This window comes from Lemur catta, chromosome 9 (assembly GCF_020740605.2).
Source record: "Lemur catta isolate mLemCat1 chromosome 9, mLemCat1.pri, whole genome shotgun sequence".
Classification (NCBI taxonomy): Eukaryota; Metazoa; Chordata; class Mammalia; order Primates; family Lemuridae; genus Lemur; species Lemur catta.
Window position 1 is genome coordinate 57,423,899 of NC_059136.1, and position 15,918 is coordinate 57,439,816.

The 15,918-nt window shown below is 36.8% G+C and overlaps 1 protein-coding gene across 1 annotated transcript in view; it reads left to right on the forward strand.

Annotated features, from left to right (window-relative positions):
* The window catches only part of YWHAZ (tyrosine 3-monooxygenase/tryptophan 5-monooxygenase activation protein zeta), a 30,939-nt gene extending 15,299 nt beyond the window's left edge, over positions 1 to 15,640 (forward strand). The window contains exons 3-6 of the mRNA XM_045561077.1: positions 10,002 to 10,125; positions 10,583 to 10,746; positions 10,825 to 10,920; positions 13,458 to 15,640. Coding sequence (XP_045417033.1) covers positions 10,002 to 10,125; positions 10,583 to 10,746; positions 10,825 to 10,920; positions 13,458 to 13,517 — 444 coding nt within the window. The 3' untranslated portion in view covers positions 13,518 to 15,640. The remainder of the gene's footprint in view (positions 1 to 10,001; positions 10,126 to 10,582; positions 10,747 to 10,824; positions 10,921 to 13,457) is intronic.
* Positions 15,641 to 15,918: the final 278 nt, after the last annotated feature.

Below are 15,918 nucleotides of genomic sequence, written 5' to 3' on the forward strand. Positions count from 1 at the left end.
CAGAATGAAAAAATAAATCTGTGGCCTCATCCCATCTCCTCAGAGGGGAGGTAATAATCTCTGTTAGTCCTTTGTGTGTATTTCTTGGGAATTTATGTGCCAAGCAAACAATTCTGTCCTTGGAGAATAAGGTTAATGTCTGTATAGTATTCTATTATATGGGTGTAACAATTCATTTAGCTTGTCCCTTATTGACAGAAATTAGGATATTATCCCTTTTTTTCTCCTTGAATTAAAAGCTCTACACTAGATACTAGGTGTACAGCCAGTGTAGATGAAGCTGAAGAGTTTTGAAGAATTAGCTTTAAGGAGAATATAGCATTGGATCTAGATATTGAAAGATATTTAGCCAAATTCCTTTTTTCCAGCTTTTTGAAGGCATAATTGGCAAAAAAAAAAATTATATATATTTAACGTGTACAACATAGCACAGATTACTTTAAATCCACAGTTTGTTCTTTATTTTTTTCGACTCCCCCCTCCACACACACCATTCTTTAAAGTGATATGCAGACCAAGAGTCCTTTTGGAGAGGGTTCCCTGAGGTCACAACTGTTTTCATGACTATACTAAATCATGGGCTCTTACTCTGTTAACATTTAGTGCTGATGGCACAAAAGCAAGGGTGGCTAATGCTGCTGATTCCTTAGCACTAATCAAGGCAGTGATTCTGAATTGTTCTAGCAATTATTGTATTCTTCACCATCATGTACTCAACAGCTTTAAAGAAAAGAGACTTATTTTACTTAAATGTCCTTGAAGCCAAAATTAATTACTTCATTAACAGCCTTTAGATAGACATCTTTCTGGGAGGCAAAATGGGAAGTACAGTGGTTGTCTCTAGGAAAAGCACTTGCAGTTATTTGAATTGTGAGCTAAACTAGCTGCTTTTTTTCATGGAATGATGTTTTTACTTCAAAGCACTGCAGACAGACAAGTTATGGTTATTCAGACTTGGGTATTTGGCAGACATCTTGAAAAATGAAGTGAGCCTGTTACTTCAAGGAAAACAAACACTATTTGTGATTTCAAAAACTTACATTCACTACCACGATGAAAAGCTGACAGCTTTCTAATAATTTTTTATGAATATAAAAGGAGTCTTGAGACCAAAACCTTTTAAACCATGATTATGAAGCATACATTGTTACTATCTAGAATTTTTTTTCTAGAAAGTATACCTGTTTAGAGACAAATAAGTACAATGGTTGGGAGAAATAAGGTGGCATTTATTCATTTATTGTGAGACAGAGTCTCACTCTGTTGCCCGGGCTAGAGTGAGTGCCGTGGCGTCAGCCTAGCTCACAGCAACCTCAAACTCCTGGGCTTAAGCGATCCTCCTGCCTCAGCCTCCCCAGTAGCTGGGACTACAGGCATGTGCCACTATGCCCGGCTAATTTTTCCTATATATATTTTTAGTTGGCCAGATAATTTCTTTCTATTTTTTTAGTAGAGACTCACTCTGTTGCCCGGGCTAGAGTGAGTGCCGTGGCGTCAGCCTAGCTCACAGCAACCTCAAACTCCTGGGCTTAAGCGATCCTCCTGCCTCAGCCTCCCCAGTAGCTGGGACTACAGGCATGTGCCACTATGCCCGGCTAATTTTTCCTATATATATTTTTAGTTGGCCAGATAATTTCTTTCTATTTTTTTAGTAGAGACGGGGTCTTGCTCTTGCTCAGGCTGGTCTCGAACTCCTGAGCTCAAACAATGTGCCCACCTCGGCCTCCCAAGGTGCTAGGATTACAGGCGTGAGCTACCACACCTGGCCATAAGGTGGCATTTTTTAAACCTAAGGAAATTAGTTTGTGTAAGAGGGGAGTCCAGAGCTAAGGTGGTTGGTTTGTGGGTAGGTGGGTGAGTTAAGGTATCATTTTTTTTTCTTAAGGTGTCATTTTAAAGTTACTACAGTGTGGAAATTTTTTTGGGAATGGTAATTTGCTTAATTAGCTTATACCCAAAGGAAAGAAAATAGTTGGTTAAGGAATATGGTTCAGATTAGACTTAAATCTTCCAAAACGATGAGAGCACTTCCTTGTTGCTTTACTATGTGCCAGACTCTGTTCTAAATGCTTTCATTTAGGCTGGGCACAGTGGCTCACACCTGTAATCCCAGCACTTTGGGAGGCCGAGGAGGGAGGGTCACTTGAGACCAGCCTGGGCAACATAGACCTGTCTCTACAAAAAATCTAAGTCAGGTGTGGTCACACACGCCTATAGTCCCAGCTACGGGAAAGGATCCCTTGAGCTCAGGAGTTCTAGAGTACACTTGTTGCAATCACAGCACTGCGCTCCAGCCTGGGCAACAGAACCCTGTCTCTAAAAAATACGTATATATTCTATATGTATTCATTTAATCCTTAGAGCAACCCTGTGTATTGTGTTTTTCTTTTACAGATGAGAAACATGAGGCCCAGGGAGATTTCTGAATTTTTGTTAAGGTGACACAGCTAGTAAACAGTGAACTGGGATTTGAATTTAGGCAGTAAGCAGTCTATCTCCATAGTCTCTGCCGTTTAACAAGTCTACTGTTAAAAAGAGAAAATAAGTACTTTTCATTTTTTTTTTTGTCCTTTGATATGACTTAATCCTGTATCTTTAAATGAAAGCTTTTTGTACATTATTTTACCACTTTTTCGTAGTTGTGCAAATTTTAGATTACTGGACCCAAAAGGAGGTGCTAAAATTAAGAGTACAAGAGCGCTAAAGCAGATTTTTTTTTTTTTTTTAATTTTTATTTTAGAGAGGGTGTGTTGCTGGCCAACCTTGAATTCCTTAAGTGATCCTCCCACTTCAGCCTCCCAAGTAGCTGGTATTACTGGCTAAAGCAGACTTTGAGTGTCAAAATCCCCATATCTTACATTTACATATAACAGAGTAACCAGTGAGTAGAGTGCCTACTCTTTGTCAGGAGCTATGATTGGTGACTTCCTGTTTATATGCTCATTTAGACCTGATAGCAGCCTTTTGGAGTAGATTTTCATTTAGATGAGAAGGTAAAGGCTCGGAGAGATTAATTATTGCCCAAGTTTTTGAAATTAATGGTGAGGGTGGAACTCTAAGCATATACTATAATATTTCCATTATACCAAGCTCTTACTCTAAGGAGTGCTTGGATCCCCAAAGGTTAGGGTCTTGCCACCAGCTCTGGCAGTTGTTTGGTTTAGGTAGAATTGTACTGAAGGACCAGTGAGAGAGGTATATCACTAGGCTAGAGATGGATTTTTAGTTCATAAACTTTTCATTAGAAATATTTGACCATAATCAGGAGTGAAAGTTTATTGAAATTTGTATTTGCAGAGGCAGATTGAGCCTGCCTCAGGAAGGGAAATCAGAACTGAATGATAAAGCATGTAACATAGACTATCTTTGGATCAAGGCGTCTGCTAAAAACTTTAATATCTGCCTGGGTAAACTGATGGGTTTTGAGGGGAAAAATGTTACTTGACCTCGTATTTCTTAACTGTTTTCACAACCTAAGAGGTTAATTATACTGTGATGCAATAGACAGAAAAATCTCTTATCTCTAGGATCTCAAGTTCCACTTAACTTACCTGTCGATTAAGTTTAGTGTCCTCTTCAGAACCATATCATGTGTGTTTAACTCTGGATTAAGAACCATTTATTGAGAGATATTGGATATGAGCTTCTCATGGCATCTTGCTGCTGAGTAAATGACTTACTGTCCCCACCCATTGTTAAGGTGACTACCATATAAAATCAGAACATAAATTAATTCAGCAAATTATTCTCAGGTATTTTTTAAAATTTTGGCCATGATATCTTTCCTCTTTTTCCTTTATTTAGAACTGGCTTTTTCCCCTCCCCCCACCAAGACTTCTGTGTTGCCCCAGCTGGTTTTGTACTCCTGAGATTAAAGGATCTTCCCATCTCAGCCTCCCAAGTAGTTTTTTGTGTAGAGACAGGGTCTTGCTGTGTTGCCTAGGCTGGTCTCGAACTCTTGGCCTCAAGTGATCTTCCTCTTGGCCTCCTAAAGTGCTGGGAATTATAGGCATGTGCTACTATGCTTTGCCAATATCTTTGAAAGACAGTGGTTGTCGTCAAAACCAGATACTTAATAGTGGGAGGAAAAAAAACCCATACATTTATTTGAATTAAATTGAGGAAATGTGAATTTCTAAATCAGATTAGTTTTCACCAAGATTCAACAGGTTAACAACGTTGTAGTGCTTGAGTGTAGTATGTTCTTAAATTTTGTTTAACCTGAAAATCCTTTGGATTTGATTAAGAAAGTTAATGTCCTGTGATACTTGAAAAATTTTATAAGTTGCATACCTTCAGTCAGCCTGGCCCTGTTTTATGGTTGGTTATGATGCCTAGAATACTTTTCCTTACATAATCCTATGCCTACTTCCCCTTTTTAATTCAGATTTTTACAGTGTTTCAGAGCCATCATTACTTTCATTGTACTATTATTGTAGGTGAATGAAATTTTGTAGGAGGTTGCATTGTATATTTAGCAGGATATTCTGAGGGTTTTTTTGAACATTTTTAAAAGAACTATCAGTCCTTTCTTTCCCTTCCATTGTCTGCTTTGCTTACCTCCCATTTTTCCCCCAGCTTTGCTGTTATTGCTGCTTTCTGATTTGTGCTGCTTCCCTTTTTCTCCTCTGTTCTTTTATCCATCTTTCTTTTTGCCCATTTGCCATCCTCTGGCCTCCAAATCTGGAAAAGATTTTAACAAATGAATATACTTAATTGCCTCTTTTGTGTTACAATTAATTCGGTGAACTCTGTGTGTTCCCTTAGAATTAAAAGAGACCATGGGTACAAAAGTACAATTAGATAGTAGGAATAAGTTTCTAGTACTAAATAATACAGGTGGGAAATTATAGTTAATAGTAATTTATTGTGTATTTCAAAATAACTAAAAGACAAGAATTGTAATGTTCCCAACAGAAAGAAAAGGTAATGGGTATTCCAGTTATCCTGATTTGGTTATTACACATTATATACATGTATGGAATATCACATATACCCTAAAAGTATGTACGACAATTATATATCCATACAAATTTTTAAAAAAGAAACAAGACCACAAATATGAATCCCCTTTACAAAATAACCACATAATCCTTTGTTTCTTTCTTACACCTACCTCTCTGATAAGAGAAGAACTCATTCATTTTCTGACTAGGTGACCTATTTCAGTTTTAGGCTGCTCATAAGTTTTCTTATTTTGAACAGAAATCCTCCTCTTGCTAAATTTAAGTGGTCTTGTCTTTAGGAACTATTGATGTCCTATTGCTTCCATCTTCATGACAGTTTCTGTTGTTCTCATCATAATTTTGATTCCTAATCTCATCAATATACCTTGGAATCACATTGTCCTTTTTAGTAGACACATCACTGCATTGGGACAGTGAAAGTGTAGCATAATATGTTAGGGAGGAGTACAAGTTAATTTGCCGAGTTGGAGTTGCACCTTCACAAATTAGCTGTGGTTTTGAGCACATTACGTTGTTGGGCCCCCACTATCTTCTATAAAGTGAGGATAATTATAGTTTGTACCTCAGATGTTTAGGGGAAAAATCAAATAATCATAATAAACCATTCAAAATGTAGTGACTTACTTTATTCTTTCTTGTGGGTCTGTGGCTTGGCTGGACTCTTATTGGACAGTCTTCACATGGTATTGGCTGGGGTTACTCATTGCTGCGTTCAGCTGGGCTGAAAATACACAAGATGGCTTAATTTACAATATCCAATGATTGGCACTGCCTCGACCTTCCTCTTCAGGAGGGTAGTTTGGCTTCTTACACACTGGCTCAAGGCTCCAAGAAAGCAAAAGGGGAAGCCTGAGTGCTTTTAAGGGTTTTTAGGGGTTTAGACAGAGAACTGGAATAAGTAGTCACTTCTAGTCAAAGCAAGTCAACAAAGCTAGCCTGGACTCTCCAGGAGAAAGGAAATAAATTTTACCTCTTGACAGGAGGCAGAATGGCATATAAGAACAGGAATGACAGAGAGTTGGTGTAGGCCATCTTTGGAGAAAGTTTTCCATAATTCTGTTCTTTCACAGTTAGCCTTTTGAGCCAAAGTGTTAGCCCCTTTAAATTTAATCTTTAATCCAGTCTGTTTATTTATGCCTTTCTCAACTTACTTTGGTCAGCATTTCACCAGAAACATTTGCCATTCATTGTTTGGACACTTTGATTTATCATAGCCAATAAGCAAGCTGACTGCTATTATCTAACCAACTTTTTACTTGTGGGTCCTGGTTAATGGCTTTAAAGTTGCTACATGACTAATTCAGTGTTCACCTTAGGGGAAGAGGTACTTAACTGCTATTTTTTTTTTTTTTTTTTTTTTTTTTTTTTTTGAGACAGAGTCTCGCTCTGTTGCCCGGGCTACAGTGAATGCCGTGGCATCAGCCTAGCTCACAGCAACCTCAAACTCCTGGGCTTTGGCGATCCTCCTGCCTCAGCCTCCCGAGTACCTGGGACTACAGGCATGCGTCACCATGCCCGGCTAATTTTTTCTATATATATTTTTAGTCGGCCAGATAATTTCTTTCTATTTTTAGTAGAGAGAGACGGGGGTCTCCCTCTTGCTCAGGCTGGTCTCGAACTCCTGACCTCGAGCGATCCACCCGCCTTGGCTTCCCAGAGTGCTAGGATTACAGGCGTGAGCCACCGCGCCCAGCCCCTTAACTGCTATTTTAATTCCCACAGAACTTAGCATGAGTTACCCCAGTGTAAAATACAACATTTTAGGGATATAGAAGTTACCTTATAAAAAGGTACATTACTAATTCTAGTAGCATTTATTAGCACTTTGCCTTAAAAACTTAAATAAGTTTTCTGGTGTAGCTGTAAAATTTTATATCTGAAGTGATTGGTTCACTCTTAAGTAACTGCATGTTTATGTGCAGTTTATGGGTTAAATAGTCATTAAACAGTGAAGGACATGATTAGGCAGTGTTATTCTTAGTTTCACTTGTCTTCTCTGCTGGACCACTAATCCACAAATGTAGAGACTTGCTCCACAAACTTTAGAGATCTTGTTCATTATTTTCTCAGTGCCTAGCACAGTGGCATTTAAGTATTTGGGGAATAAGTAAACATAAAAAAATGTCTTGAAGCTGTAAAGTATGAAATAGGGATACCTAGGTGGTGAATTAATTTCATGACAATGCTCAGTTATTGTTCTTTGTTTGAAATTATTCTTAATATAGTCAAATGTTAATGTAAACAAGCTAGAGAGCAGTTCACAGTTGACTTATATATGGAGGCTTCTTAAAATTTATGTATTTTTCTCCTGCTTAATTTGAAGTTATTTGTGAATTCTGATTAATCACATTACACCTTTTTTTCAGTTGACTTTATATAAAGCTCGTTTGGTCTTAACCTTTTGCCTAGCCAATTAGAAACAGAATTTACCCTTCCCCACCAAAAGTATTTACATAGAGAGTTTTTAGTTTTGTCCATAGCATCTTTTTTAGTACTTGTTACAAAGTGTATTATAATGGAAGGAATCAGAATTCTACTTTTCTCTATAGCTAGATTATGAAGTACTAGCATATTGTGTTTCTAGCTTCTAGCATGTTGTCTGGTGTAAAGTGATAATACCAAGTAAACATTTAACTGAGTGCTTATCCTAAGTGATTTACCTGCATTTTCTCTTTAAACCCATAGAGGTCCTTACAACTGAACCATTGAGATTAAGTAGGTCACACAGTGTGGAGTGCTTCAGTTTAAACCCAGACTCAACCCAAAGCCACTATGCATGTACCATCACCTGTAATTGAATGAATAACACATTTTGTATAAAAATGTAAAACTTGAAAAAGCCCAGTCATTTGTTTCTTAAGACCATTGCTTTTGGCTGGGTGCAGTAGCTAATGCCTGTAATTCCAGCACTTGGGAAGGGTGAGGTGGAAGGATCACTTGAGGCCAGGAGTTCAATACCAGCCTGGGCAACATAGCAAAACTCTGTCTCTACAAAAAAATTAAAAACAAATTAGCCAGGCATGGTGGTGCACGCCTGTAGTCCAAGCCCCTCAGAAGATCACTTGAGCTCAGAAGAGCAAGACTACAGTGAGCTATGGTTGCACCACTGCACCTCAGCCTAGGTGACAGAGGGAGACTCTACCTCTAAACAACAAAAAAACCATTGTTTTAAGTGAAAAGACCCACTTAACTATTTTAAATGCATCTATCTTCTGCTGTTTGAGGCAGATCCCCAGAGAGCAACCATAGGTGGTACATGGTGTTCAAAGGACAAAATGTGACGATACAAGTGTGGTATAATAAAGAGTTTGCTATCCTAACCAAAATGCTCTTTTGATTTCAAGCCAGTAATTTCAAATATTGATTAATAATCACAGGATCTCAATAAATGGAGGTTTAAACTATTATAATAAATTAACAAAAGAGAAAAAAATTAAAAAGAAAATAATTGTAGGAAACATCATTTCAGGTTGCTTTTTCTTACCCCCAACCCCTTCTTTACAACACTGTGAAACTGGCCCTACTGCTACTTCATCGGGATATCTATAGCTTGAGTTGTAAAAAGGAAAGAGAAGCTGAGTTAACACTGTTCACCTCCCCACCAGTTACTATTTTAAAAAATTTTTCAAATTATATTTTGCATATGAGTGGGTGCTGTATAGATTAAACTACAGGTGGCTGCCTTCGAGAGTAGAAAATAAGAATTTGATACATTTGCCTAATTCTGTTGGAATTATCTTTTTCCCCCTTAACTGAAAAGAAAAAAAATCACCAGTTTATTGAACCTTCTTCCCCCAATATAATGATCTAATTTATTTTCTTTAAATTGATTGTAGAGTAGAATTGTTAGCATATTAGGATTTAAATTAGTTTACATTGTTGCAGTTTTAAACACATTTTTCTTTTCTTTTTTTTTTTTTTTCCTGAGACAGTCTTGCTCTGTCACCCTGGGTAATGTGCAGTGGCGTCATCATAGCTCACTGCAACCTCAAGCTTCTGGGCTCAAGCGATCCTCCTGCTTCAACCTCCCAAGTAGCTGGGACTACAGGCACACGCCACAGTGCCCAGCTAGTTTTTCTGTTTTTAGTAGAGACAGGGTCTTGCTCTTGCTCAGGCTAGTCTTGAACTCCTGAGCTCAGGCAGTCCTCCTGCGTTGGCCTCCCAGAGTGCTAGGATTACAGGCATGAGCCACTGTGCCTGGCCTTAAACAAAATTTTATAAGATGGTGTTTTTATTTTTACCTGTGGTCTGTGATGATCTGTTAACATATTCTAGCTAAAACTCACTTTAATGAGATTAAAGTTTACTCTTTTGCTCTGAACAGTTTTTCATCTGTTGTGAAGTTTGTTTGAATTGTGTTCTTATGAAGTTAATTTTGTTCTGCCTCCTCTGGCTTGGTCTCTGTGGTAGTGTCTATTATATTATTGGTTTCTGCTTTAGTCATTCCTCCAGAGTCCAAAAGGTTCATCTCTTATGGTCTTTCTATACTCATGTCTTGGACTACATTAAAATGCAGTTTCCCAGCACATTAGAAAATGTTCCTAAATAATGACTATCATGTTTGTACTGTCATTCATTGAAGTCAGCATGTAAATAGATAGTTGTCAGGGACTGATATTTAATTGTATCATCCTTGAATAATAAACGGAACACTAACTTTAAATTTTAAGTATTAGAGTATGCCCAAAGAATTCTTTTATTTTTTAATTTTTATTTATATATTTTTATTTATTTTTTTAGTAGAGATGGGATCTCAGTCTTGCTCAGGCTGGTCTCAAACTCCTGAGCTCAAGCAATCCTCCCGCCTTGGCCTCCCAGAGTGCTAGGATTACAGCTATGAGCCATCTCACCTAGGCAAAATTTTGCTTTTAAACGACAAGTTCATGAGCTTCATACATTCACAGTTGTATTCTTGACAATGGCTAGGTGTTAAAGTTTTATAACTTAGGCTTTAGTATGCTCTCTAATAAATGTAGGCTCTTTCAGCTTTGTAAATGTTTTATTCTTACTACATATGTTTTCTTTTTTCCTAAGTCTCTTTTGGAAAAGTTCTTGATCCCCAATGCTTCACAAGCAGAGAGCAAAGTCTTCTATTTGAAAATGAAAGGAGACTACTACCGTTACTTGGCTGAGGTTGCTGCTGGTGATGACAAGAAAGGTATACTCTTTTATAAGCCTGTTGGTTGAACTTGTATAAAATAACATAGTGTGAAAGAGTCTCTTTCTGAAGTGTAAATAATGTTTTGGTTGTTTAATTGCTTAGAGCACTGAATAAGGAGTGGTGATGCGCTTTTTTTTTTTTTTAAGCTCAGAAACTATGTATCTACTCTCTAATACTGGTATTCTAAAATGTATGTTTCTAAAAAGCCTATTTTGTGTACAGTGCAGTGATGTTTTCTCACAGTATACCTGAGGAGTGAGCAGTGTGAACTAATCAATAAAAATATGACAATGATGAAATTATAAGGTTGTTTTTATCTTGACGTTAACTAATGGCTAGTGTGATGTTCCAGGTTAAGCCTCTTTTTTTTTTTTTAACCTTTTTTAAAGATTTGGTTTGAGGGGTGAAGGTGAAATGCACACTTTATCAATACATTTTCATGTGTCTTATACAGGGATTGTGGATCAGTCACAACAAGCATACCAAGAAGCTTTTGAAATCAGCAAAAAGGAAATGCAACCAACACATCCTATCAGATTGGGTCTGGCCCTTAACTTCTCTGTGTTCTATTATGAGATTCTGAACTCCCCAGAGAAAGCCTGCTCTCTTGCAAAAACAGTATGTATTTTACCTGTTATGTGGATATTTAGTGATCTTTCTTATCTGAGCACTGATATCTACTCTTTAAAATCATAGGCTTTTGATGAAGCCATTGCTGAACTTGATACATTAAGTGAAGAGTCATACAAAGACAGCACGCTAATAATGCAATTGCTGAGAGACAACTTGACAGTAAGTACATAACAGCAGCATTAAAGATTAATGTGGTTGAAGAGACTATGTTGTTTTACAAGGAATATTTGTGATCTTTTTTATTAAATATAATAGCCACAGTTAAAAACCATATAAAGAAAACTACCTTACAGAAACTGAAATATTAGACTAAGAACTAAAAATGTACATGTTTACTAGTTACATGTTTTTTTGTTCGTTTGTTTTTTTGAGACAGAGTCTCACTCTGTTGCCCGGGCTAGAGTGCCATGGCATCAGCCTAGCTCACAGCAACCTCAAACTCCTGGGCTTAAGCAATCCTCCTGCCTCAGCCTCCGGAGTAGCTAGGACTACGAGCATGCGCCACTGTGCCCAGCTAATTTTTTCTATATATATTTTTAGTTGCCCAGATAATTTCTACTTTTTTTTTTTTTTTAGTAGAGACGGGGGTCTTGCTCTTGCTCAGGCTGGTCTCGAACTCCTGACCTCGAGCGATCCTCCCACCTCGGCCTCCCAGAATGCTAGGATTACAGGTGTCAGCCACCGTGCCCGGCAGATTACATGTATCTAAATAATGTTCAAATTCTGTTTGTTTTGTCTTTTTTAAATTATCTCTTTTTTAAGAAAACTTATTTTAATTGGGATCCAAATAAAGTTTATACATTGCAATTGGTTTGTCTTATTGGTTCCTTAGGTTTTCTTACTCTTCAGATAAATATTAAATTTGAAGTTTTGAGGCTTAGTGAAAAAATTATCAAGCATTTGCTGTGTGTCAGGTAAAGAGGTAGGAACTGCAGATTGTAGTCTATTGTCACTGGCTTTTTTTTTTTAACTTCTTAGGGCCATTTGTCTTGGGGACTGTGTATCTTTTTTCATACATTCCATTTCTTCTGACTTTATTCTAGTCCACTACCAGTTTTCTATAAACCAGTTCTATATTTTAGTGCTGAATATTCTCAGTGTAGAGTTTTTGAACAGTATTATATACTTGTTTATTACTATTATTAAACACCTAAAATTATTTTAGTTAAGTGCAATTTGGGGCTGTCTACAAATTTGTGAGGTTTTTATTTTAGGGGAATAAACTGTAGTAAAGAATGAAAGAATCTTTATATCAAATGAAAGAAGTATTTTGTTAACTAATTTTAGTCTTAAGAATGTTTTTTTTTATGGTTGGAAATGATGAGATGACATTTTAAAAAGATGGAACCTGAGACCTAGTTATTGTGTTCTCGTCCCCTTTTGAGAAGGCCTTATGCATACTGCAACAACCAAGTAAGGAGAAACAAATTCCAGTTTTTACTCCGTCAGTGCTAGCTATATGTTGTCTCTGGGCCTTATTAGGATCTGCTGTTACCATTACAGGTTGATTGGATCATTTATCGGTCAAGAAAAGCTGTTTTCCTAAAACCTTAACCTAGTATTTGTGTCTGAATGTGGTTGACCAAGACTGTCCACACATTACCTTAGAAAGAGAAATATCTTCTATCAAATTCTTGTATGTTTATACAGAAAATTCAAGAATCCTTGGAAGTTAGAACTAGAACAAGACATTAGAGACAATTCCAAGAGGTCACTGACTAGCTGTGTGACCTTGGAAATAGTCTCCAGTCTAGAGATAGATTTGGATAACAAATAAAGTAAACTAATAGATGATTTGGGGAATAGAAAAGTATTATTAGGTCTGTTTTTTTTCCCTGACATTTAACGTTGGTATTATTAGGTCTGTTTTTTTTCCCTGACATTTAACGTTGGAAGCAGTTAAAATAATTTTTAATTTTTTTAACCTGTTGGAAATTATATCATTTATGAAAAAAATTAATAGAATCTCCTTGTAACATTAATGAAAAAAATTAATAATAGAATCCCAAATCCTACCACTATAGGACAACTTTGATTTTTTACCTCTTAGAAGATATGGTTTTGACCATACTTTATTTTGCCCAGCATTTATTTTGAATGATACAAAATCTAAGCTAAGCTAAAAATGTCAGAAAAGCTAGATTTGTAGTTTAGCTCTGGTTGTTAAACTCCAGTTGATACTGGTTCTTGAATCTCATGGAGCATAGGGTTCTCTTCGGAGTGGAAGTCAGTCTAAGCTCTACTAGGGGAGAGTAGTCAACCCTAGCTCCTTGAGCGTGGGCCAGATTAGATGATTCTGGTTTAGTTCCGCTCAACTAGTATGTCCATCTCTTGTATTAGGGCTCTTCGGGACAATCTGATATTCTGATAGCTATTGATACTTGATGTTTTTTAATACTTTATGATTGCTTCTACTTTCTCTTTACCTTCTGTGAATAACCAGAAGTTTCCTGTATCTGACTGTTAATTGAAGACAGCTCTGTTGTGTATTTACCATGCTTACAAAATGAATAGGTAGAAAATAAATTTATTATATTGAGGTGTTTCTGTATCTTAAAGATATCTTTGGTGCTGCTGTCTTTCTAAGAATGCTTTCCAACTAAAATATTCTGATACCTTGGCATATATATGAAAATTTTCTGTTTATTTTTTTCCCATACTGAAACATGCTGAGAAGTCTTTTCTTCTTTTACCAGTTGTGGACATCGGATACCCAAGGAGATGAAGCTGAAGCAGGAGAAGGAGGGGAAAATTAACCGGCCTTCCAACTTTTGTCTGCCTCATTCTAAAATTTACACAGTAGACCATTTTGTCATCCATGCTGTCCCACAAATAGTTTTTGTTTACGATTTATGACAGGTTTATGTTACTTCTATTTGAATTTCTATATTTCCCATGTGGTTTTTATGTTTAATATTAGGGGAGTAGAGCCAGTTAACATTTAGGGAGTTATCTGTTTTCATCTTGAGGTGGCCAATATGGGGGATGTGGAATTTTTATACAAGTTATAAATGTTTTGGCATAGTACTTTTGGTACATTGTGGCTTCACAGGGGCCAGTGTTAAAACTGCTTCCATGTCTAAGCAAAGAAAACTGCCTACATATTGGTTTGTCCTGGTGGGGGATAAAAGGGATAATTGGTTCCAGTCACAGGTGTAGTTATTGTGGGTACTTTTAAGGTTTGGAGCACTTGTAAGGCTGTGGTAGAAACAGATATCTCATGGATACTACATGTTAAACCATGTGTATCTGTGGAATACTCAATGTGCACACCTTTGACTGCAGCTGCAGAAGTGTTCCTTTAGACAAAATTGTGACCCAATTTACTCTGGATAAGGGCAGAAACGGTTCACATTCCATTTTTTGTAAAGTTACCTGCTGTTTGCTTTCATTATTTTGCTACACTCATTTTATTTGTATTTAAATGTTTTAGGCAACCTAAGAACAAATGTAAAAGTAAAGATGCAGTAAAATGAATTGCTTGGTATCCATTACTTCGTGTATATCAAGCACAGCAGTAAAACAAAAAAAACCCATGTATTTAACTTTTTTTAGGTTTTTTGCTTTTGTGATTTTTTTTTTTTTGATACTTGCCTAACATGCATGTGCTGTAAAAAATAGTTAACAGGGAAATAATTTGAGATGATGGCTAGCTTTGTTTAAATGTCTTATGAGATTTTCATGAACAATCCAAGCATAATTGTTAAGAACACGTGTATTAAGTTCATGTAAGTGGAATAAAAGTTTTATGAATGGACTTTTCAACTACTTTCTCTACAGCTTTTCATGTAAATTAGTCTTTTGGTTCTGAAACTTCTCTAAAGGAAATTGTACATTTTTGGAAATTTATTCCTTATTCCCTCTTGGCAGCTAATGGGCTTTTACCAAGTTTAAACACAAAGTTTATCATAACAAAAATACTACTAATATAACTACTGTTTCCAACCATGTCCCATGTTCCCCTCTCCTCCTCCCAACCCCCCCAAAATGAGTTCTTATTTTTTCTGGGGGAGGGGGAGATTGATTGGAAAAAAGTAATCTGTTCCATTTAAAATTTTGGTATATGGCATTTTCTAACTTAGGAAGCCACAATGTTCTTGGCCCATCATGACATTGGGTAGCATTAACTGTAAGTTTTGTGCTTCCACATCACTTTTGGTTTTTAAGAATTTCTTGATACTCTTATAGCCTGCCTTCAATTTTGACCCTTTATTCTTTCTATTTGTCAGGTGCACAAGATTACCTTCCTTTTTTTAGCCCTCTGTCTTGTCACCAACCATTCCTACTTGGTGGCCATGTACTTGGGAAAAGGCCGCATGATCTTTCTGGCTCCACTCAAAGTCTAAGATACCCTGCTTCCTTTGCTTGCATCCCACAAACTATTTCCCTCATCCTCTTTACTACAGCAAATCTCCTTAGTTGATGAGATTGTGTTTATCTCCCTTTAAGCCCTACCTATCCTGAATGGTCTGTCATTGTCTGCTTTAAAATCCTTCCTCTTTCTCTTCCTCTATTCTCTAAATAATGATGGGGCTAAGTTATACCCAAAGCTCACTCTACAGACTATTTCCTCAGTACTTTGCAGAAAACACCAAACAAAAATGCCATTTGAAAAAAGGTGTATTTTTTTCTTTTAGAATGTAAGCTCCTCAAGAGCAGGGACAATGTTTTCTGTATGTTCTATTGTGCCTAGTACACTGTAAATGCTCAATAAATATTGATGATGGGAGGCAGTGAGTCTTGATGATAAGGGTGAGAAACTGAGATCCCAAACACTGTTTTGTTGCTTGTTTTATTATGACCTCAGATTAAACTGGGAATTATCGGCCCTTTTGGATAACTGTCCCAAATATTACATTCAAATAAAAGTGCAATGGAGGCCTTGGGGTCTTTATTTCCAGGAGAACAGATCTCTTTGCATCTGGGGCAACATAATAAGCATCTTTCCTCACAGCTCTTTGTTTTACCTTGCCAATTGACTTCTGACCCCCAGGCCAAGGAGTGAAATAGTTTTATTGCTAAGGAGAATTAAGCTAGTTAGACTGAGGAGATAGGAGTATCATTCAAGTAAATTATAAATAAAACTTGCAATTTGTCATATTTGCTTATTAGCTAATGTGCATCAGTTACCTAAACTGTTTGATTCTGAAATAAATT